This window comes from Xiphophorus couchianus, chromosome 23, assembly GCF_001444195.1.
Source record: "Xiphophorus couchianus chromosome 23, X_couchianus-1.0, whole genome shotgun sequence".
NCBI lineage: Eukaryota > Metazoa > Chordata > Actinopteri > Cyprinodontiformes > Poeciliidae > Xiphophorus > Xiphophorus couchianus.
The window spans coordinates 486,835-510,195 of NC_040250.1; the positions used below are offsets into that span (position 1 = coordinate 486,835).

Here is a 23,361-nt window from a genome sequence, read left to right on the forward strand (position 1 = left end):
TGTTTCCATTCATGGGATAATTTTGCTATTTAACATTTAGAAAGTAAATTTGCTCAGTAGAATCACACTAGAAAGCTGGTAAAGGAGCTGAAAACAGAACTGAGGAGGTAAAATCTCATTATCTGACATTTATTTTGTGGAAAAATGTAACAAACATTTTTTTATGTTGCCATAGACGTTAACTTGTTCAAGGAAACATAATAGTTCATATTTATTAGAAATAGAAATCAAACTTCTTCAAAAAGCCTGTAAACTTTTATCTTTTCAATAAATTCTGAAATCAAGACTAAGAACTCAATATTTTTATGTCTATATTTAATTTTAGGCGTTTTATGACGTTCAACAGCCGAAGTGTTTCAGTCACTCTGAACTCACCTGGCTGAACCAAATCCAATTAGCTGCTCAGAGTTAGCACAGCTGACAGACATCAGTCATGTTTGATTTGGGGAGAAGGGGAGGAAGTACCAGCATTCTTACAAAATAAGAGCCCATATTTTACCTTAAGTGAAGCTTTATTTTGAAGAGTGATGCTGGGTTTTGTTTTATTTTGTAATTGTTCCTCATTCTGTCTGTTTCCTCCAGATCTTCATAAAGAAAGCGGAGTGAAGCTCTGCCTCCTCAGCTCACCTGAGCCCACCTGAGCGCAGAGCAGCGCCCCCGTGTGGCTGGGAATCGCCGCCGCTGAGCCGTTCAGCTCAGAGACTGAAAACCCTCGGACAGGCGGCGCCGGCTGATGTCCATGGCAACGCGGACATCCAGAGTTCTGTATTTATGTGTACATACGGTAAGATAAATGTGAAAACACTGGAAGTCGGAGCGCCGAGCCGCTTCCGATGATCGATCTGCTGCTTCGACACACTTCCTGTCTGCAGACACGCCCCTTCCTGCCGTCACACTCCACCTTCAGACACACTCACGGGCGCGTGTGAGTGTGTGTCAGCCGCTGCGGGTCCTCCCTCCGTCGGTTAACGAGTTGCCTTAACGAGGACAGAGCAGACTGCGTCCATGTAGCGTCCGTCCTGCTGAAACTACTGAAGGCGTTTGGAGTTCGACCTGAGGCCTTCTCGCCACAGCGCCCCCTGTTTACTGCGCCGCCTGGAAACTTTCTGTTTTCTGTAGAGAGACTGTTTTCCATCCAGACGCTGTCTTCCAGAGAAGGACTAGCCTGCGGGCTCAGAGCAGAGGAAGTTTGGATAAATGGTTCCCGTTCTGTTGTTCCTTCACATCAGCTGTAGGTGCCTTCTGATGTAAATAGTCCCGAAATGCGGGTCGCTCTTCCCGACCATATTTTACTCCCTTTAGTTTGGATATTAGATGTGGAGGAACAGCAGATTTTCTCTTCTGATAAAAAATGCCAAGAAGTTTTTCTACGCCACGTCACACCGGATCTGCAGCCATCCTCCATCACAGCAGGACGTCAGAAATGTTTCAACTGTGGATACAAGCATCAACATTAGCATGCTAACCACTCCGGTCCAGTGTTCTATATGAATGACGGCCATTTTTCAAGATGGTTGCCTTTTTTTTTTAAAAACTAATACTTGGCATAAAATGTTCCTCATTTCCTTGAGTTGGAGGAACTTTGTGTCTCCATAAAACTTCAAAGTGATAAAAAGCAGCAGAATCAGAAACTGAGGATTTTGCTGTTAGCGAGCGATGGACCACTTAACTGTTAGCGTTAGCTTCACTAGTTTTTTAAACGTATTGAGCAGTTTAGTGTTAGCGTAGCAAATATTCTTCTTTAGTTAGCGGCTGGTGAACCATACATAGCTTAACTGGTTAGCAGTGGCTAATAATTCCTGCCAACTTTAGTGCAAACATATATTGTCCATTAAAATCATGGCGGCCATTTAAAAAAATATCCATCAGGAAAAGGAAACACAAGATCAAGAAAATATAAATAATTTGTATGGTTGAAAATATTTAGGCTTTAATTTGACACTAAAGACATTCACCTAATTGGAGATTTTTGTGCAAAACTAAAAATGTATTTTCCATGACAACGGCAGCCATCTTGAAAAATCAAAAACTTACCTATAATTATGTGGAGGATTATATTTCTATGGGTTATGTATGATTTGATACCAAAGGCATTACATTTTGGCAAACTTAGGGCCACAATATATTTTCCTTGACGACCATAGCGGCCATCTTGAATGTTTCAGAGACTAACGCTTTTTTTTTTTGGGAACATTTGTGCCATGTTTGGTTCTTGTATCCATATGTGAAAGATTTTGCTGAAACGTTAAATCTGCTGCTCAAAACCTCCTGCCGTGACGTTCTGCTTTTATTTCGAAGCTTTTTACGATCAAACCCTTCGGACTCACCGCGTCGGATTGGACAGGTTTCACAAACCGCTGCAGAAAAGGGTTAGATAAAGATTTTCACAATCATTTTTCTAGTTTGAGCTCCTGAGTAACAAAGTTTTCAGTCAGGTTTTTCAGAAAAGCTAAAAACAAGCTGGTTTGGTGAAACAAGAAAGGAGATCCAGTCAGTTTGGGGATTTTTTCCCATCAGATCCGTTGGATCGTTTCAGTAAAGAAAACCAGGAAAATGACCTCAGGGAACGATTTATCTGGACTTTTCCTCCGCTCAGACGGAGCTCCGGTCTCTCTGTCCAGACTCACTGAACATAACTTGAGTTTTATTTCGTTTCCTCTTGGATGCACTGGATTGCATTGCTGTCATCTTGTTTGTGTCTTTTGTACCCTTTAGATAAACTATTTAAATGAGCTTAAACTTCTATCCAATCTGTGGATTGTAATAAAGAGAGAAAATTAAATCATTTCAGCCTCTTTGTCTTTTTTTACAGTGCAGCACATTTTCACATGTTGACCTTAAACCAGGGGTGCCCAAAGTCGGTCCTTGAGGGCCGGCATCCTGCATGGTTTAGTTCTCTCCCTGGTTTAATTCACCTGGATCAAATGATGGCTCGTTAGAAGGCCTAAGAAGAGCACTGACATGCTGAAAAGGTTGTTGGTTCTACCAGGGAGAGAACTAACACATGCAGGATGCCGGCCCTCGAGGACCGACTTTGGGCACCCGTGCCTTAAACAAATCCAAAATGGCCGCTGATAGGTCATCAGTTTTTGCTCAAAGTTCTGCTAACATGGGCTTCATCAGACTGCAAAGATGTAGGAAAGTACCCTGGTAGCAGTTAAGCTAGTAGCATTTTAACTCATTTTGACATGAAAACTAAACTTAGCATTCTGCCACAGTACCTTATACCCTCGTAGCAGGTAAGCTAACATCAGCGTTTCAGCTCATTTTGATATAAAGGGTAAACTTAGCATTCAGTGACAGAATCCTAATAGCAGTTAAGCTAATATTAGTATTTTAGGTGTCGAAATAAAAACAGTCAGCAAAATATTTTGTGTAAGCCAAAAATTTTGCTTCAAATTAGACACTTAGCTAGTTTGAAGATAGATATTTATCTAGCTAAGTAAATATTTAGTTTGAAACTTACATTTATATAAATATAAGTAATAAGAAAAAGTAATATTTTCACAGTGAAAATGACTTTTTCCTCTTAAAACAGGCTAAATAACCCAAATTACTGCTGTTATTTTTGACAGTGTATTTACCAGTGACAGCCCATATCTGAGGGGAATTTATGTGATAAAAGTTTTGATCTTCTGATCAAAACTTTTATCTTTTGACAGTAACAGCTTTTCCTGTTACTAATGCAATAATAAACTGGTTTACATTACATTACAGACAAACTTTACATTTAGCTGGTTTGTAATGTAAATATTCAATATATGAAATAGAGGTTACACTAGAACATTACAACTAAGACAACAGCGACCCCATGCGGTCAGATGTTGAGTTGCATCTGGATTTGCGTGATGATGAGATACGATGGGGGTCACAGGTCACATGATGGAGGTCACAGGTCACATGACAGCGATTGCAGCTCCACTTAGATCCGGGGTGTCAAACTCCAGTCCTCCAGTCTCTGTCCTGCAGGTTTTAGATGAGCCACAGGTACAAAACCCTGGAATGAAACGGCTTCATGACCTCCTGGTGTGGATCAGGTCTCAGAGCCTGAATGACCTGATTATTCTGTCCAGGTGCAGCAGAGGCTCATCTAGAAGCTGCAGGGCTGCGGGCCTCCAGACACCTTAGAAGATCAGGAAAATCAAAACAAATCAAACGCAGCTTTAATCTGACAAACAGAAGGAATGAACCAGATGTTTATTCTGGTTTACTCCAGAATGAACCAGATAATAATATGACCTCAGAATAATATAAATGCATAATTAATTTCTGTCTGAGCTGCTGCTGTTCTGCTCCAAACTTAACACAAAACCTCAAGTTTAATTTAATAAAAACATAAATGCAGATTATTATTGAGTAACAAAATAAACTCCTCATTTAAAGTTTTACATATTTATTTTGTTTTAGTTTATTTGTCCATTTGCATATTAGATTTTTTTGTGGATCACAACCAAACAAACAGTTCTGATCCGAACTCTGAGATGTGTTATTTAAATTTTTATCTCAGAGTTTCTGTGTTCCTTCAGTCATCCAAATACTTGTAATTATGCTTGTTTGTTTTTATCACAGACATAGTTATTATTTAAATTCAGGAAGGTCATAAAAGCAGTCATAATAATGTCACATGTTTCAAATATTGAGGTCTAAATATTCTGACAACTGAATTAAAAAACAAAGATGAGGAGAAATTTTAATTGGCTTCATTTTCTTTTGGCATTTAAAACATTAAAAAAATTAAATCTTTGGTTGAGAGACACAAAAACATTTTTTTTTTAATTTCTTAGTGAACATTGCATTTATAACTCCAAATGTTGGCGGCAGGTAAGGCTGGCCTCCAAAACATTTAAAATAATTTTAATATAAAATGCCTGGAAGTTCTGAAGGAATTAACCAAATAATGCTGATGTGAGAACTGAAGCGATTTTTACTACGGAGAGAGAGGAGGGTCATTTTCAGAGGTATGAGGTTTCAACGGGTTTCTGTGCATATTTGGTCATACTTTTTAATATTTGATGGCTCTCCAATAAGCGGTTACTGGCTTATGATGAGACACAGTAATGTTACTGTAAAGGGAGTTTAAATATGGACAGAAATGAATCAGAGGCATTGATTTATAAATAGGATTGATTGGAATAGATGGGTGATTGGATTGAAATGTATTTTTTTGTAAAGTGCCTTGAGTTGACAGTGTTATTAATTCCCATTTGGTGCTATGTCAATAAACTAAATTTAATTAAATTATGGTAATCTGAAAAAAGGTAATTTTTGCTTTTGAAACAGAGTTCTCCATCCATCCATCCATCCATCCATCCATCCATCCATCCATCCATCTTCTTCCGCTTATCCGGGTTCGGGTTGTGGGGGTAGCAGCTTCAGAAGGGAGGCCCAGACTTCCCTCTCCCCGCTCCCCTCTTCCCCCATTCGTGAACAAGATCCCGAGATACTTAAACTCCTCCACTTGGGGCAGGACACCCCCCCTGACCCGGAGAAGGCACTCTACCCTTTTCCGGCTCAAGACCATGGCCTCGGATTTGGAGGCACTGATCCCCATCCCGGCCGCTTCACACTCGGCTGCGAACCGCTCCAGCGAGAGCTGCAGATAACGATCTGATGAAGCCAAAAGGACCACATCGTCTGCGAAAAGCAGAGATAAGATCCTAAGGCCACCAAATCGGATCCCCTCAACACCTTGGCTGGTCTAGAAATTCTGTCCATGAAAGTGATGAACAGAATCGGTGACAAAGGGCAGCCCTGGCGGAGTCCAACTCTCACCGGAAACGAGCCCGACTTACTGCCGGCAATGCGGACCAGACTCTGACACCGGTCATACAGGGACCTGACAGCCCGTATCAAAGGGCCCGGTACCCCATACTCCCGGAGAACCCCCCACAGGGCTCCCCGAGGGACACGGTCGAACGCCTTCTCCAAGTCCACAAAACACATGTAGACTGGTTGGGCGAACTCCCATGCACCCTCCAGGACCCTGCCGAGGGTGTAGAGCTGGTCCAGTGTTCCACGACCAGGACGAAAACCACACTGCTCTTCCTGGATCCGAGGTTCGACTATCCGACGGACCCTCCTCTCCAGTACCCCCGAATAGACCTTGCCAGGGAGGCTTAAGAGTGTGACCCCTCTATAATTGGAGCACACCCTCCGGTCCCCCTTTTTGAACAGGGGGACCACCACCCCAGTCTGCCAATCCAGGGGAACTGCCCCCGATGTCCATGCGATATTGCAGAGTCGCGTCAGCCAACACAACCCTACAACATCCAGAGCCTTAAGGAACTCCGGGCGGATCTCATCCACCCCCGGGGCCTTGCCACCGAGGAGCTTTTTAACCACCTCGGCGACCTCGCCCCCAGAGATTGGAGAGCCCAACCCAGAGTCCCCAGGCTCAGCTTCCTCAATGGGAGGCATGTTGGTGGGATTGAGGAGGTCTTCGAAGTACTCTGCCCACCGGCCCACAACGTCCCGAGTAGAGGTCAGCAGCACATCATCCCCAGAAACAGAGTTCTTATGGTTTTAATATTTCAAATATAAAAAATGTATTAAAAATTCTCTTCAAGTTATCAACCACAACAAATGAAAAAATTGCTTCTATTTCAATCTCATATTTTTATATTAAAATAAAAACCAAATTTGCACTTGGCTTTAAAAATGTTTGTGATTTTTAGGTTTTAATATGAAAATATACCTTTTTTTATTTTCCAAAATATGCAGTAAGTCCACAAAAGACCGCTCTGTAAGCCGCCGTTTATGACGTGGAGCTCATAGCGGTAATAAAGGCTTCCTGTTGCTAAAAACAAACCTCAATATTGATTTTCGATTAATGATATTTTACCATAAAATCTGTTTCAGTCTCAGCTTAAACCATTTCTCAGGTTTCGAAAGACTTACTACAGCCAATCAGCGAACATTTCCTGTGACAGCTGCGCCAATCATCGCCGTCCACGAGGTTCAGCTCTAAGACGGGCTGTCCGACAGAGATTTTCCTGCAACCAATGAGCGGCTGCCATTTGACAGGAAACGGCTAACCCTGGATCCGGCTGGCCAATCAGCGTCCAGCGAAGGCGGCGATTTCCCTGTGATTCTCCCACGTGACCCTCCTCACTAGTTCCCAGGCGGTCACATCACGGAGCTTGAGGTGAGTAAAGAAAGCGATAAATTAGCTTTTTTACTGGAAAACACAGAAAAATGCGGCTTTTTCCGGACAGGAGCGGGTTGATTCTGGATGTGAGGCTGGAGGTAGCGCCCTGTCTGCGGGTTCTCGAGGGTAAACATGGAGCGGGGAGTGGGTCGGAGCGGAGTGGCTAGCTGGGGCTAATTAACCGCAGGTGAACCCGGACCGCCTGCTAGCTTGGTTCGCTGGAGGCTTTTTACCGCTGGAGGCGGTTTTTTAAAAAGCTGGAGGCTTTTTACCCGGCTCAGAAAGCAGATTTCTGAGCCGGGTTGGTGTTTAAATACAGGCTGAAACATCCAGAAAACCCGGAGCTGCTCGGCTGGATGTGCAGTGACCTAGGAGGCTTAAACTGGAGTTTAATTAAAATTAAAAAGCTAGAGGCGGCTATAGCTCACAATGAGTTTAAGTCTCTGTAATGAACAGAATATTTGTTTTCTGTTCATTAATATTCACACGAAGGAGCCTAAAAGTTGAAAACCAGTACAATGTGGTGCAAAAATATCATTAGAATAAGTTTAAAATGAAGGCAGCTTGTTTTATGTTCCTCCGTTTACACTGTAAAACTTTATGACCCGTAATAAGGACATTGCTTCATTTAAATGTCAGGTTAGGATAGTTCTGCAAACTGCTCAACAAACAGCATTTATTAAGCACTTTAGGTTTTGGTGGTCAAAATAAATGAATGAATTAATTGGTACCAGACATTTTCTTCAGCCAGGAAGCCCAGTTCATCTTACAACTGAAAATGGGAATTAAACTACAAAACTAAGCCAAATTATAAAAATAAATCAATTAAATTTCCCCAAAGCCATGAATCGAACCTGTTTTAAAATGATCATTATTTTGTTACAATAATTTTTTTTTTTTAATTTAGACCCGAAAACCAACAAATATTTGTCCTAAAACTTTCAGTAATTTCTGCAGTTTTTCAGATATTTGCATGAAATGTTTTTTATTATTATTATATTCATTCAGTGTATAAGTTGCAGTAGTAAATAAACCTGGTTTTGTCTGGACCTCCATATCTCCGGCCCGTCCATTAGAGCCATCATCAGACTCTAACTGGGTCACAGGAAGCTGGACTTCCCAATCCAGTTCTCATCCTGGTCCGTCTCCCAGTTTAACTTTGAGGATTTTTCCAGTTTTTCCTCCAGAGTGTTTCAGTCTCCCACTGCTGGAGGACTTCCTGGTTTCTGACCAATCAGAGAGCAGACAGATACGTCCACTCCCAGTAGATTTCTGATTGGTTCTGGACAAACTGGACCTGGAGGTTCTGTTTCAAAAGAATTTAAATATTTTCTATTTTTGATTCAACATAAAGTTTAAATTCTGGTCTGTTTGCTGCTTTTCCTCTTTCTGGTTCTGGCCCGGCCCGTTTTCCTGCTCTCTGGTTCTGGTTCTTTTGGGTCCATCCTCAGGAAGATGATCTGAGCAGTAAATGGAAAACTTTGTCAGGTTGATGTTTAATCTCTAAACTGTAAATGAGAAATATTCAGACCAACTTTTTGCTCATTATCTCAAAATAAACAAAATATTATAAATCTTTAAAAATGCAAACCATGCAAAAATGATTTATTGCAGAAAACAGACCAGATGTTTTCTTTAATAAAATGTTTCAGGTTGATTTTGGTTGAATGTTTTTTTTTTTTTAGAAAATGTTTTAAATTTAAATTAACGAGAACATTCTTCTAAAATCTTCTCTGTCTTTACTTATATTTAATAACTGGGTGCAAAAATCTGATGGAAAAACTTCAGTGATATTAAAATCAAACGTGGCTGATAAGAAAAAAATACTTTATTATTCCAAACATTTTCCATTTCAGAAGATCTCGTTCTAAAAACGTATAAAACGTTCATCAACTTTATGCCGTCCTTAATCTGCAGTCAGGGCCACATAAAATTTTTGCAAGGGCCGCAAACGGCCCCCGCACCACACTTTGGACACCGCAGATTCAGCCGGTTCTGATGATTCTGGTATCTGCTGGTGTTTGGACATCTAGCTGCAGCAGAAAGGAGGTGCTGATATGAACATAATTTAATTTTAAACTGAGCAGAACCAGAACCAGAAGGAAAGTTAAACGACTGAAACGTCAAAGATTCGAGGTCTAAATATTAATTTGTAGCTTTAATAAAAACATAAATCAGATGTTTGATATTTTTACCCATAAATCAGAGTAAAACCTGAGGTTCTGATGGTTCTTCTGGACCAGACTGGGTCGATGATGAATCGGTTCGTCCTGATTGAGTTTGCTGTGCTTTTATTTTGAAGGCAGGCGTGATGAATTAAACGGAAACGTTTACTGGACACAAAAAGCCGTTTTTCTGGATTTCTCCTCCATGCCGGCTGCAGGGAGCCGCTCTGTTCAAACAGAAACCAGTCGGAACCAGTCGGACCTGCTGCGTGACGCGTTAGCCTCAGCCGTCTGAGCTCTGGATCGGATCAGGACTGGATGAGTTCAGCACCGTGACCGTCAGCAGTGATAAAACATCCCAGGACCAGTTAGAACCAGTAAAACCCAGTCAGAACCAGTTACAATTAATTAGAACTAATTAGACCCAGTCAGAACCCAATTAGAACCAATTAGGTCCAGTTGGGGCCAATTGGCACCAGTCAGAAACAGTTAGATCCCAGTTAGAACCCAGTTTGGAGCAGGTCCTGCTGACTCTGACATCAGATTAGCGGAGAAGTCCCGCCTCCTGGGCGCTCTGGATTGGGATTAGGCGTCTGATTTACCGGCCAATCAGAGCCGGCGGCTGGAATCTTGTTAGGCAACAGGAAGCTGAGGTGGTTCTGCTTTTATGCCGCCTGAACGGAGCAGGTTGCTATGGTAACCTCCCTCCAGGAGGGAAACCGTGCTCTGCTCGGCAATGAGCAGCTGCTCTGACCCATCTCTGTTCAGGAACCAGAACCTGGAGTGGTTCTGGTTCTGAACTGGTCCAAATGACTCCTAAAGTGGTTGACGGATCCATTTCTGCAGCAGCGGTTATTAAAACCATCTGATCACGTTTAAAGTGTAACTCTGGTAATCTGACTATAAATCTTCCTGTTCATCTATATTTTTACATTTTCCTGTAAATTTGTTTTAATTCTGCTTTATTTGACCTCAAACTGCCTCAGTGGTGCCCTCTGTAGGCCGAACAGTTGAGTTCCAGCTAATAAAGGGGCGCCCCTGGTGGCAAAACAGGAGAATAGCGAGCTCTTTTCTCATGGCAGAGCAATCTATGCTGTCACCATTAAAGTTGCTAAATTAGCTTCTTTTTTTTTTTTGGAAAAAGTGGCTAAGTTGGCAGAAGAGTTTTCGTACATTTTGCATTATGTACTTTAATAGTTTGCTGCACAGTATTTTGATGTATTTTCTGTAAAGTATATTCCTAATTTTTGTTTTTTTGTTTTCTTTTCATAAATATTTTTATCCTACATGCCTCCATGCTGCTGTTAAACCTGATTAAATATATATATTTTTAATATCTAGTTCAAATATTGCTTGGTTATTCCTGTGGCATCCTACTGTTTGTCCAGCTTCACCGGCTCGCTGTTGTAACTATAGTAACAGCAAACCAGCTGATTGTCAAATCAGGAGGTTTTGATAGCTAACAGCAAAAATTATTCAAGTGTTTCCAAGTAAGGAGGGCTAAATGTTTACCTCACTTTTATTTTAAAAAACAATCTGCTTTTGTTACTACAATAATGTGAAACTGATGTTAATTAAAAACGATTAATAAGAAACAAAAATTAAATTATCAAGAAAAAATGTTACTGAAGCTGATGTTCAAACAAAGGATGGACTCCTGAACTTATTTTCTAGAAGCTTTTTAAAGCAGTCACTGCAGATTACTCTTGGCCACGCCCCTCCAACTCTTGGCCACGCCCACTTTCGCGTTGGTTGTTCCTCATGGGGCGGGGCTTAGCTTTCCCACTTAATGACTGTAAACACGGGTGTGTGTGTGTGCTGTAATCCCACAGGGTGTAATCTCATTAAGGTAGCCCGTGGGGTCAGCTGGTCTCCATGGCGATGTACCCCAACCGCTCCTGTGGGGCTGGGTGGTCTCCATGGCGACGGAGCGCTGCATCATGTTGTGCTTGTCTGCAGACCATGCATCAGAAGGCGCTGCTGTTCGTTCTGCTGGCGGTGGGCCTGCTCTGCCTCGGCCTGGCGCCTGCCTGCCAGGCCCAGGACCAGAACCGGGATGAAGACGCGGACGTGGAGGACGACCTGGACCTGGACCTGGCCGGAACCGAGGATGACGACGAGCTGGACAGGGACGAAGAAGCCCCGCCCGCACCAAAAGCCCCCGCTGCGCCCAAGGTGAACCACCGGGTGCTGTTGCCATGGTTACCGATGGTTTGGACCCTTGAGGTCCGGCCAGTCAGAACCTGATGGATGTGCGGTTCCTCTTTGTTCAGGTGACCTACAAGGCTCCAGAACCGATGGGGGAACATTTCTTCGCCGAGTCGTTTGACCGGGGGACCCTGGACGGGTGAGCGCACACACCTGGCCTGGTTCTGTTTGGATCCGGTTGGTTGAACCGGACCGCAAGAGCCGATACAGACGAAGAGGTTTCCGTGGGTAGAATAGTCATCTTGTGATCGGAAGGTTGTAGGTTTGATTCCTCTTGCCACATGTCGGCCTGCCCCTGGGCAAGACACTTAACCCCGAGTTGCACCAATCTGCGTGTCGCTGTGTGAGTGTGAAGGGGTGAATGGGTGTGTGTGAATGTAAAGGGGTGAATGGGTGTGTGTGAATGTGTGAGTGTGAAGGGGTGAATGGGTGTGTGTGAGTGTGACTCTGGCGTAAAGCGCTCTGATTTCTAAAGCGCTACATAAGCTCAGTCCATTTACCATTATGGTTGTTGGGTCAAGAGAAGCGACTGGTTCTGATCCAAACTCTGTATTTCTTATTGACCCGTTGGTTCTGACCTGAACCCGGTTTGTTTTTGGTTCCAGGTGGGTTCTATCCAAGGCGAAGAAGGATGATGCAGATGAAGAGATTGCAAAGTACGATGGTATGTCTGTTTCTTTCTGGGTCGGAATCGGACCGTCGGTTCCAGATGAGACGTTGTCCTCTGATTGGCTGATAGTGGTGATGATGATGGTGTTTGGACAGGTAAATGGGCCGTAGAGGAGATGAAGGACACCAAGCTGCCCGGCGATAAAGGTTTGGTCCTGATGTCCAGAGCCAAACATCACGCCATTTCCGCCCCACTGCTGCGACCTTTCACCTTCGATTCCATGCCCCTCGTCATCCAGTAAGACCCGATCAGAACCAGAATTGTTGCTCCGTCCTGCCCGAACCCGTTGACAGGTGTTTGTGTCCAGGTACGAGGTGAACTTCCAGTCCGGGATCGACTGCGGCGGCGCCTACGTGAAGCTGCTGAGCGAGACGCCCGGCCTGGACCTGGTCAGTATCGGGACGGCAGCAGTGCCGGTCCAAATGGGTTTCAATCTCACTGAGATCTCTGTCCCTGCAGGACCAATTTGTGGACAAGACGGCGTACACCATCATGTTTGGACCCGATAAGTGCGGAGAAGATTACAAGCTGCACTTCATCTTCAGGCACAAGAACCCCAAAACCGGGCAGTACGAGGAGAAGCACGCCAAGAAACCTGACGCCGACCTGCGGTCCTACTTCACCGACAAGAAGACGCACCTGTACACCCTGGGTACGCCACCTTACACACACACACACTCCTCTCTCACTGCACTTGTGTGGACTTACTTTGACAGGGTGTCTTTGTGTCCTTAAAAAGTTTTAAATTCTTAAATGTAAAACATTAAATTCTTGATAATATAGACAATAATCTGTATTTTCTTTTAATGTAGATTAAAGGCTGTGTGTCTTTAATCTATATTCAGAATCATGCAGATTCATTTTTTTCAGTCACATAGACACAAATACACAAAATACATAAAAAAAACCAAAATGCACACAGACAAGAAATATCTACCGTATAATTCCGGTCTATAAGCCACAACATTTTTCCCACGCTTCGAATACTGAGGCCTATACTAAGGTGCAGCTAATGCGTGTTTTTTAAAAATTTTTTATATGCCAGTAAAAACATTTTGCCTCGTAACAGCACACCAAGTAGTTCTCTGAGGTCCAATGAAATTATACAATAAATTAAGAGCAAATCAAAAACACAATTTCAAAAACCCTCATATGTAATATCTTTTTAAGTGTCACACGTTACAACGTGGGACACCTGTGGCTTAAAATCCGGTGCAGCCTACACAAGTACAAAATTTATTTTCTTTCCAAAATTAGAGGATGCAGTTTTTAATCTAGTGTGCCCTGTAGTCCAGAATTTTTGGTATGCACAAACACAGATATGTACACAAGAATATTGCATTTAAGACGTGTATTCATCTTAAATAAAAATAATGTAGATTTCTTTTGTACAGTTCTGTCATGATACAGGTCTTAAATTTAATTCAGAACTTGTGAAATTAAATGTGTACATGGCAAAATGTCCTCACAATGTCGGAGGTTAAGAGTGAGTCCTCATGAGCTAGCTGTAACTGTGCTCTGACGCCCCGCAGTGGTGAACGCCGACAACAGCTTTGAGGTTCTGGTGGATCAGACCGTGGTGAACAGCGGCAACCTGCTGAAGGACATGACGCCCCCCGTCAATCCCCCAGTTGAGATTGAGGACCCTGACGACCACAAACCGGAGGACTGGGACGAGAGGCCAAAGATCCAGGACCCCGACGCCGTCAAACCCGAAGACTGGTCAGAATCTGCTGTTGCTTCACCTTTTCTTTTTCTGTGCGCAGTTACTATGGTTACATTGGCTAAAATTGATTACGTAAAGCAGATCTAGTTAATTTGCTCATCCAGAGTCCTTAAAGCTCATAATTTAGTTTGATAAGCTTTGTTCCTGTGTTTGGACGCTACCTTGGTCCTGACAAAATATATAGACAGTCTTCAGGTTCATCATGAAATTATACATGTGCAGCACAGTATCATCAGCATAAAAGAGATTTTCTGATAAGAAAACTTATTCCAGGAGGGAAAAGCTAAGATCCGAGTCCAGATCTCTGAGACATACAGGAAGTAAGATTTATTTTGAATACCAAGATTCCTGAAGAAAAAAAAATTAACGCAGAAGAGAGTTGATCTAAGCAAAGTCCCACAGGCAGGAATAAGGCTGTTAGCATTAGCTAAGCTAGCCGTGTGAACCAGCATAGCTGAAGAGGACTGTGACGACGTGATGAAGGCTGTTAGCTTCGCTAGCCGTCGCTCATGATGTTTCTTCTTAGGGACGAGGACGCTCCTGCTCAGATTCCTGATGAAGACGCCGTGAAACCGGACGGCTGGTTGGACGATGAGGCCGAGTACATCGGAGACCCCGATGCCATCAAACCCGACGACTGGTGAGTCACCATGGCAACCTGAACCGCTGACAGCCCTCCCCGCTTGGCAGCCGTGACAGTTCCGTCTCCTGCAGGGATGAGGACATGGACGGAGAATGGGAGGCACCTCAGGTCCCCAACCCCGCCTGCGAGAGCGCCCCCGGCTGCGGCCCCTGGAAGCGGCCGATGATTGACAACCCCAGTTATAAGGGCAAGTGGAAGCCCCCCATGGTGGACAACCCCAACTACCAGGTGGGTTCTGATACGCTGAGATGGGCTCAGACCGGTTCCTCTAAGTGGTTCTGACGGTGTTTCTGGGTTTTTTAGTGCACCATATTACTGTGAAACTTTATCAACTATGGATATCAGCATTTTTCAAGATGGCTTCCATGTTTGAGCCTTTAAAACTAGTTAATACCATAAAATGCTCCCTATTTTCATGACTTGGAGGATCTTTATGTCACATCATATGTTTTTGGATTTGGCCATCCTAGTCATAAAGTAATAATATTTAGCAAAATCAGAAACTGAGAACGTTGCTGTTTCTCACACCAGTCCCCAACGGGAAGGAGAAGATGTAGCGCAAAGGTCAGCACTAGTTTCTTATAGTTTTATGCATTTAACAGTTAAGCATTAGCTTCTGCTAATTTTTTTAAACATATTTAGCAGTTTAGCATTAGCTTCTGCCAACATTAAACTGTTAGCGGTGGCCATTTTGAAAAATGTACACCAGGACAAGGAAACACAAGGTCAGGAAATTATTACATTTTTACGGTTCAACATATGTAGGCTATGATCTGACACCAAACACATTTATCCAATTATTGATTTTAGTTCAAAAATAACTTTTCCATGGCGGCCATCTTAAAGAAAATCAAAAAAATATTCACAAATCAGTTATTTGCTGATCCAATTACATCTGATGTAACACCAAAAGTCTAAATCTGTGACAAATATTGGCAATTTCTGTGCAAAAATAAATTTTCCTTGTTGACCATGGCGGCCATCTTGACTTTCATTATTGGTGAACGGGAGTTTTTCTACAAAGCTAGTCACTCAAAACGTCTGTGCTAAGTTCGGGTTCTTGTATCCGCATGTGGAATATTTTTCTGAAATATTAAATCTGCTGCTCCGTCAGGGGATCTGGAAGCCGAGGAAGATCCCCAATCCGGATTACTTTGAGGACCTGCAGCCGTTCAAGATGACGCCATTCAGCGCCCTGGGGCTCGAGCTCTGGTCTATGACCTCTGACATCTTCTTCGACAACTTCTTCATCACCAACGACCGCAACACGGCCGAGCGCTGGGCCACCGACAGCTGGGGGCTGAAGAAGGCAGCGGAGGGCGCTGCTGAGGTGAGTCCACAAAGAACAAATCTGGAAACAAAATGTCTGCTCTACGATTTCTTCTCTCATTGTTCAGATTGAATCATTCACTGACTGACTGATTCATTTGTTCATGACGAGAATCTTTAGTTCCTTTTTCTCCCTCCTGTTGTTTTAAGCTCTGGATGAAGCTGAAATAAACGTGTCAGTTGGCCTTAGTTCTGCAGAAACTCTTTGGTTTGTTTTTTTCATTTGACCTGCAGCAAAGCTGTGAAATTATACACACCCTGAAGACGTTCTAATCTGCATCATGGTCCATTAACACACTTCATGTGTTTTATTGGGATTTTATGTGACGGAGCAACACAACTTTAAAGTGGAGAGAAAATTATTTATGGCTTTCAAGCTGTTTGCAGATTTTGAAAATCTGAAAAGTGTGGAGTGTTTTTATACCCAGCAGTTCTCAGTAGAACCGACTCTGGCTGCAGATCTCCAGCGGATCAGTTTTCATGTCACAGATTCTCAGGTTCAGCTCTGACTTTCACTAGCCCATTCTAAAACACATGTTAGTATTTTCCACTTCTCTCCTGTTGGTCACATAAAGTCCTGCAGAGTTTCTGGAAGCTTGGATGAAACCGCTTCAGGAGTTTTTGCTGATAAATTCAGGGTCCTTCAGACGGACTCTGCTGAGGCATAAAGACAGGAATGTGTGTGAATTAAGTGGATCTATGTTTGGTTCTCAGCCGGGTTTGGCAGCCCAGATGCTAACCGCTGCAGAGGAGCGACCCTGGCTCTGGATCGTCTACGTCCTCACTGTGGCTCTTCCTCTCGTCCTCATCATCGTCTTCTGCTGCACGGGCAAGGTACACACACACACACAGAACCTCCAACTTCCTGTGCGATCCTTCACTTCTCTGAAGGAAGGAAAGATGGGAGGATTTCTCTAAAGCTTCATGCGATTATTCTAACCAATCATCTTCTAGCAGGCCGGATCCTGCAGCTCTTTGATGATGACGATGATGATTACGAAGCACTGCAGTAGCACACCTTCAGTTTATTTATTTACTGTTTATATTTAAAGTGTTTCCCTGAAATTACAGCTTATAATCTCATTGTGCATCACTACAGACACGTTGTGTGTTTACATCCAGAAATTTTGTGCACAAGGCAGGAGGGCAAATAGTCTCTACTTTTAGCTTCCATCCGTAGCGTCGCTGCCGGTAGAACCGCTAACAAAATAAAACCTGGAGGTGAAGAGACTATTAATCCAGTGAAGAGCGCCACGCAAAGGGAAAAAAAATGCAGAAAAACAATTAAAACATCATTTCGAACTGCTGGATTCTTTTTTTTTCCCCCTCGCTCTGTGTGTCGCCTACGCTACATGCAGACTCGTTGCCATGGCAACCTACTAACAACGCCACTAATGTTTCAGGATTTAGTACCAAAAAACAAACATTTCCCACACAAAGAGCAGAACATTCAGTCGGTTACAGTTTTATGTTTACAGGCTTGATGTTTATTTGCAATTATTAATATGTGATTGCTGTGGTAGGTTAGCTACCGCTGCTAATAGCTAATCTAGCACAGCGGTGGTTGATTAGCTAATCTAAACACCTACTGTACGGATGATCTGTCAGAGTTGGTGTTTAGGTCGCCTTATTTTTTATTCTTTGTTTTTTTTTCTTATTTTTTTTAACTGAACCAAAACACTCATTTCTGCAGCAGATCCACATGTTAAGGTTGTCACAGTCAAGCTAGCATAGCTGACCTACTTCCCTCTCCCTTACAATTACTAGCAAAGCACTGTCTTTTTCTTATATCCGACGCACATTTAAGATTTAGAGCATCATGTTGACAGCTGAAACCAAAGCTAGCCATTGTTAGCTAGCAGCTTTTTTGTGACGTCACACTACAACGTGTCTGTAGTGGCATTCTGATCTGTGATGATGATGATGATGGTGGTGGGTGTCCACAGAGTTCCTCCGGGTCGGCTCAGGACTCGCTGAGTCTCACCAGCTTACAGGAGGAGCTGAAGGGAGCCGGACGCCTCCAGCCGGTGACTCCTTCTCTTCCTCCTCTTCCTCCTAGCCTAGCTTGTTGTGGCGTAGCTGTAGTGCTGATGAAGAGCGGCTTATTAACGGCTCTTCCTGATGAAAAGTTCATGAATCTGTTTTTCTGCAGGAGAAGAAGAAGACTCCAGCAGCTGAATACAAGAAGACGGATGAACCTCAGCCTGACGTGAAGGAGGAAGAGGAGGATGAGGAGGAAGAGGATAAGGCTGAGGAGGCGAAGAGCAGTCCAGGTGGGTTAGCTCTCTCACTGACCCGGTTCTGGTCATGCCCCAGTTCTGGTTCTGTAACCGTTTGGTTTATTTTCCTCCAGCTGCAGAGGACAAGAGTGATGAAGAAGAGGCTGCTGCTGAGGAAGAGGAGGGAGAGAATGAGGCCACGACAGAAGAGGTGAGGAAGAACTGCGTTCGTGTTGACTGGGTTCTGGTGGTTCTGGTGTGATAAAACCAGGAGGAACCGCCACAGTCAGTCTGAAACCTTCTGGTTTAATGCCAGGCCTGATAGAGGCGGATCTGGCCCGCAGCATCACTAATTACAGTGTAACCATCAACCTGGAGCTGTTGCCGAGCAGATTAGCTAAGCTGAGGTCCAGTTTAGCATCAGGCTTTAATCTGGAAGATGTTCCTGTAGCGTTTCTGTCTGCTGGTTTGGAGCGAATGCAACAGGAAACTTTAATTTAATCGGTGCCATCATGAGGCTGGAATAAACAGGAAGTGGAAAGAAGATATTTTTTCTTTGTGCCTATGGTAAGGCTCAGAGCCACCAGTAGATGGCAGCTAACCTGTTTCTGCTTCAGCGCATTAACGGTTTTCAGAAAAACGAAGGCTGCCTCAAGCCAGTGCAAAAACTTGTTTTTACAAAGTTTAGGTTTTTTTTTCCATCTGTGCTGTTTGTATCAACGTTTTCCAACTCAATAATTAAAAATGTTCCTAAAGCAAAAACTTTGATGGAAACCCAGCTGACAGTTTTCCTCCTGGGTTCTGGTTCTGAGATTAAAAAATACTTAGATGGAAGGAAGTGACTCTCTGTGAGACCAACACATTTTGGAAATGTTTCAGTAATTTAAGTAAAAACTGTTATATTTTTCCAGTTAAATATAGTGACATAATTTAACCCTCCTGTTATGTTCCAGGTCAAATTGACCCGTTTTAAAGTTTAATTTTTTTTTAAATAGTTAGAAGTATTTTTTTTGAATGAAACCTTTTCTGTTTGTCTAAATAGGTGCACTCTGCATATAAATTGAAAATGTATTCATTTTACACATTTGCAACCCCCCCACCCCCGCATCTACTTTTTACATAGAAACTGTTCGGGTCAATTTGACCCGGCAGTCAGGTTAAAGTGCAAGAAAAGATTAAAAAATTTCCAATTCTATACGTTTCCTTCCAGCTATGAACCATATTTCACCACACACACACACAACACACCCCGATACACACAAGCCCACTTTCTCACTATTCTCTTTACTTCACTAGGAAACTGCGAGAAAGCAGAAAGTGTTCACACAACTTTTGACGGGAATCTTTTCTGTTCCTGTGGACAAACTCCACCCACACTGAGTGACACTCAGCAGAAGTGGAGGAAAACATAAATACTCTCTGCATCACTCATTTATCTTCATTTTAATCAGCGGGTCAATTTGACTCTGAACAGTATGTTACAGGTAACTGTGTTACAGTTACAGTTAGTGTTACAGTTACAGGCCACAAGTTCAATTATAAAAATCACCCATTGAAAAAAAAAAGTGTAATATAGAGAAATTTACCAAAGATCAATTTCAAGGAAATTATAGTTTTTTTGTGTCTAAGTTTTTTTCAGTGGACATAAAAAATGTAAATTAAATTTGTTATGTCCAAATGAGTAAATGAGTAAGTTGTCGTCATTGATCCTTTATTTCTGAGAAATAAAAAAAACATAATTGCACAAATATTGATTGAAATTGTTAATATTGGAGTTAATAATCAGATAAAAAAAATGTTTTGGTTTCTGACATTATTGCATGATTAAACACTCCCCGGGTCAAATTGACCCACAAACATTATTGCTGTACCTCAGAAACTAACATAACAGGAGAGTTAATTGGTGATTTTGTTCTGATCCACAGAAAGAAGACGATATTCTGCGGAGATCTCCCAGGAGCAGGAGGCTCAGAAAGGACTGATAGCTCTGAACCCTGACCTCCTGACCTTCCTTCCCCCCCCCTCGTCTTCCTCCTCCTCTTCCTCCTTCCTGAGGCCACGAAGCCTGAACGGATCTGGTAAAAACAGCGAAGCCAACAGAAATTTGACGACGATTCCAGCTCGATCCGGTTTTGGACGTTTTGTTTTAGAGCTTAACTGAGATTCACTAAAACTTCTTGCATCATTCCGACCTGCAGGGGGCGACGTTCTGTCTGCTCCTCCAATCAGCAGCCTGCTGACAGGAAGACGGTCGCCCTGCTGGACTGGACGGGTAGCTGACCAACCGGCCCACAGATAACCAACTACTAACCGCTAACCGTAGCGCTTCAGTGTTAGCCTGCTAGCTGCCTAATAAAGCCAGAGCTTAGCGGCTGGAGGAGGCTTAAACTGGGAACACTCCGACTTTTCTCCATGTCTGTTGTTGTCCTGTCGGCGCTAGAGCGCTAGCTGTCTGTTGGCTTCTTCCTGAAACAGTGTCTGCTGTCGGTGGATCAGACAGGAAACACCTGGATGTTTGGCTCACCTGCCTCCTCCAGCTCAGCACCACAGAGGCTCCGCCCCCTTTCTACTACACTTTAAATTAACTGCTGAAATAATCATGATAAAATGTCATTAATATATCATTAATTTTAAAAAATTGGAAATAAATGCAGCAAAGATTAAATATTGAATTATATGTGCCTCAATTAGATGTATTTTATTATTTCATGTTTGTGCTCTGAAGCGCATCATGGCTGAACTTACACCGTCAGTTTGACCTATCACACTCAGTGGGCGGGATTATGGAAGCTGCGACCCTGACATCTGATTGGCTGCTGCAAACACCCAAGTAAACACAACTTCCCTGCTAGCTCCGACTCTCAGCTTGAAATTTTCACTTTAGTTGTGGAATGATTTTACTAACAATTAAATTGTTTATTTACTTATTACAAACTCCCGCCCATATGTGTAGTTTGGTCTGAGATTTCGCTAATGCGTTCCCCACAGACTGTTAGCTAGCAGGCGGGGCTAACTGTGATCCTGCCTGACCACAGTGAGCGCTGCTGAATTTATCAGCAATATTTCAAACCACAGAAGTAGAGGCTGCAGTTTCTCCTCCAGGATTTGTAGCATATACATTTTTATTGATTGTTTCCAAAATATTGACCTCAGAGTTGCAGTTAACTGGGCAGAAGTTGACTTGCTGTTTGAAGGAGCCAATCAGATGTCAGTTTGCCTTAATCCCGCCCACTGCGTTTGACTTTATTGATGTGCTTTAGCACAGGAACATGAAATAATTTATTAAATCATGAAATCTAGTTTGTGAAATTAAATCACCCACATATAATTGAGGCACATATAGTTCTATATTTAATAAATTATATATTTCAAGTTTTGACCTATTTAAATGTCAGAACCTCAGGTGTCCTGTCCTGCCAACTACCAGAGGTGGTGCTAAAGTCTCCATTGTAGCTCCTGAGCTTCCTGTTACTTTCATCATGACGTCACACATGACCTCTCTGTTTCATCCAATCACTGCACAGCTTGAAATAAAAATGGAACCAAATGAGAAAAATCCTGATAATCTGTCAGAAACAATAAAATCCTGCTCTGTAACTATTCCCTTAAAGCAGAGGTATCAAACTCCAGGCCTCCAGCCTGCAGGTTTTAGATGAGCCACAGGTACAAAACACTGGAGTGAAGGGTGACCCTTCATGACCTCCTTGTGTAGATCAGGTCTCAGAGCCTTAATGACCTAATTATTCTGTCCAGGTGCTGCAGCAGAGGCTCGTCTTAAAGCTGCAGGACAGCTGGGCCTCCAGGACTGGAGTTTGACACCTGTGCCTTAAAGGAATCATTTTCAGAGGAGTTCTGTGAAGTAGGTCTCGGTAGTCAGTATGCGACCTGCAGCAGATGAATTAGCCTGAGCTGGCTGACTTTTCATTGGTTATTTCTGTGCAGTTGAACTGGATTTAATGATGTTTTTACGAAGCGTTTCCTCTCTGACTCCTCTTTGCTTTTGCTTAAACTCTGAGGGACAATAGTTTCTGATGTTTTCTAACAGGTTTTTTGTAGAAGTTTAAATATTTTGAAGTCCCAGAGGTCCTCCCCAGTCTTCAGGCTTATATAGAAATCATGGAGCAAATGTCTAAAAATGATTTAATTTCACTTTTTTTGTCAAACTTCTGTTTTTGTGTTTAGAATATGTTGTTTTCTTGTTAAAAGATGTAAAAATCAGGATTTTCTTGAGGTTGATCATGTGAGGGGGGTTCACAGCCAAACAGTTTCCCGCTGGGGGTTTCTCAAGTCCTGGTGGGCGGCCTGGTCTGTGAACGCCCGCTGGGATTGGCCGGTCCGTGGGTTGATCTGGACGGTGAGTTTGGGGGCTGACCACGCTCCGACTGTGAGCTGAACACTGTATCTGCTGCGTTTTTACTTCCTCTGGTGGTTTGGAGCGACCGGCAGCAGAAAGCCCGGCTGTGAATGAAACACTGTGATGAGGAGCCTGATGTCGGTGAAGCAAATGTTTGTTTTGATGAATAAAAAAAAGGCTAAATGGAAACAGACCCAACGCCTGCAGTTTGTTTATTCAGAGTTGGAAAGAGTACCGTTAATTTGATAAGTAGTGGAGGCCAGTATCACCAATATCGATACCAATACTTATATATATATATATATATACAGTACATCCATTTTCTTCCACTTTATCCGGGGTCGGGTCGTGAGGGTAGCAGCTTCAGAAGGGGTATATTTAAATATATATACATATTTAATAAATTAAACTTCTGATCTTTATTGTTTTTTTTGTTTTAATTATTTAGTTACAATCTAAGATACCTTTTGACAAAGTTTATAGGTATTGATAAAATATTTAAGATATTAACATGATTAAAAAAAACATTTCTGTGCATAGCTTCCTTAATAAAGTTTTTAAAAAAAATGATTTAAGAGCAAATAAGAAGCTGATACAAAAATAGAATAAAATTTCAAGACCAAATCTGAAACTAAAGTATTGATCTGATACTGATATCAAGTTGGTATCGATATCAATATTTTGGATCAATTCGCCCTTCTCTATTCGATACATTTTTACTTAAATGCACATAGTTATCAGTGTAGCATTTTTCTCAAATGTAAATAATTACAATTTATTTTAAAATTGCTTATGAACAGAAGAAAGTTCTTATTATTGATTTCATAAAGGAAAGAGAATATTCTTCTCAAACTGTTTTTAATTAAACAAGCACCTTTATAAATAAAAATGAATATTTGG

The 23,361-nt window shown here is 42.5% G+C and overlaps 2 protein-coding genes across 6 annotated transcripts in view; both read left to right on the top strand.

Annotated features, from left to right (window-relative positions):
• The window catches only part of mgat4b (alpha-1,3-mannosyl-glycoprotein 4-beta-N-acetylglucosaminyltransferase B), a 49,176-nt gene extending 46,391 nt beyond the window's left edge, over positions 1-2,785 (top strand). The window contains exons 15-16 of one of the 2 annotated variants that reach the window (XR_003594415.1): positions 583-784; positions 873-2,785. Coding sequence is in view for 1 of the 2 variants with exons in the window: in XM_028009115.1 (XP_027864916.1) it covers positions 583-606 (24 nt within the window). In the remaining variant the exon portion in view is untranslated. Of the gene's footprint in view, positions 1-582 lie in introns of both variants that reach the window. The other variant, XM_028009115.1, reaches the window with a different exon arrangement.
• A 4,203-nt stretch (positions 2,786-6,988) lies between these two features.
• Positions 6,989-22,654, top strand: canx (calnexin). 4 transcript variants are annotated; one of them, XM_028008589.1, is made up of 16 exons: positions 6,989-7,144; positions 11,272-11,487; positions 11,586-11,659; positions 12,126-12,184; positions 12,286-12,427; positions 12,498-12,579; positions 12,650-12,842; positions 13,723-13,912; positions 14,443-14,556; positions 14,631-14,787; positions 15,674-15,889; positions 16,603-16,722; positions 17,835-17,915; positions 18,041-18,161; positions 18,242-18,318; positions 20,033-22,654. In XM_028008589.1, exons 2-16 carry the CDS (start codon positions 11,275-11,277, stop codon positions 20,087-20,089), a joined length of 1,896 nt encoding a protein of 631 aa, XP_027864390.1. In that variant the 5' UTR covers positions 6,989-7,144; positions 11,272-11,274; the 3' UTR covers positions 20,090-22,654. The 4 variants fall into 4 exon arrangements, with proteins under 4 accessions (XP_027864390.1, XP_027864391.1, XP_027864392.1 ...); XM_028008590.1 differs by having other exon boundaries at positions 18,044-18,161; XM_028008591.1 differs by lacking the exon at positions 17,835-17,915.
• The last annotated feature ends 707 nt before the right edge of the window (positions 22,655-23,361 follow it).

What these genes read in the sequence shown, in the direction of transcription:
- canx (XM_028008589.1), top strand. Translation starts at nt 11,275, where the DNA reads ATGCATCAGAAGGCGCTGCTGTTCGTTCTGCTGGCGGTGGGCCTGCTC. An exon ending in AAGCCCCCGCTGCGCCCAAG is followed by an intron (nt 11,488 to 11,585) that starts GTGAACCACCGG and finishes CTCTTTGTTCAG; the next exon opens with GTGACCTACAAGGCTCCAGA. An exon ending in AGAGATTGCAAAGTACGATG is followed by an intron (nt 12,185 to 12,285) that starts GTATGTCTGTTT and finishes GTGTTTGGACAG; the next exon opens with GTAAATGGGCCGTAGAGGAG.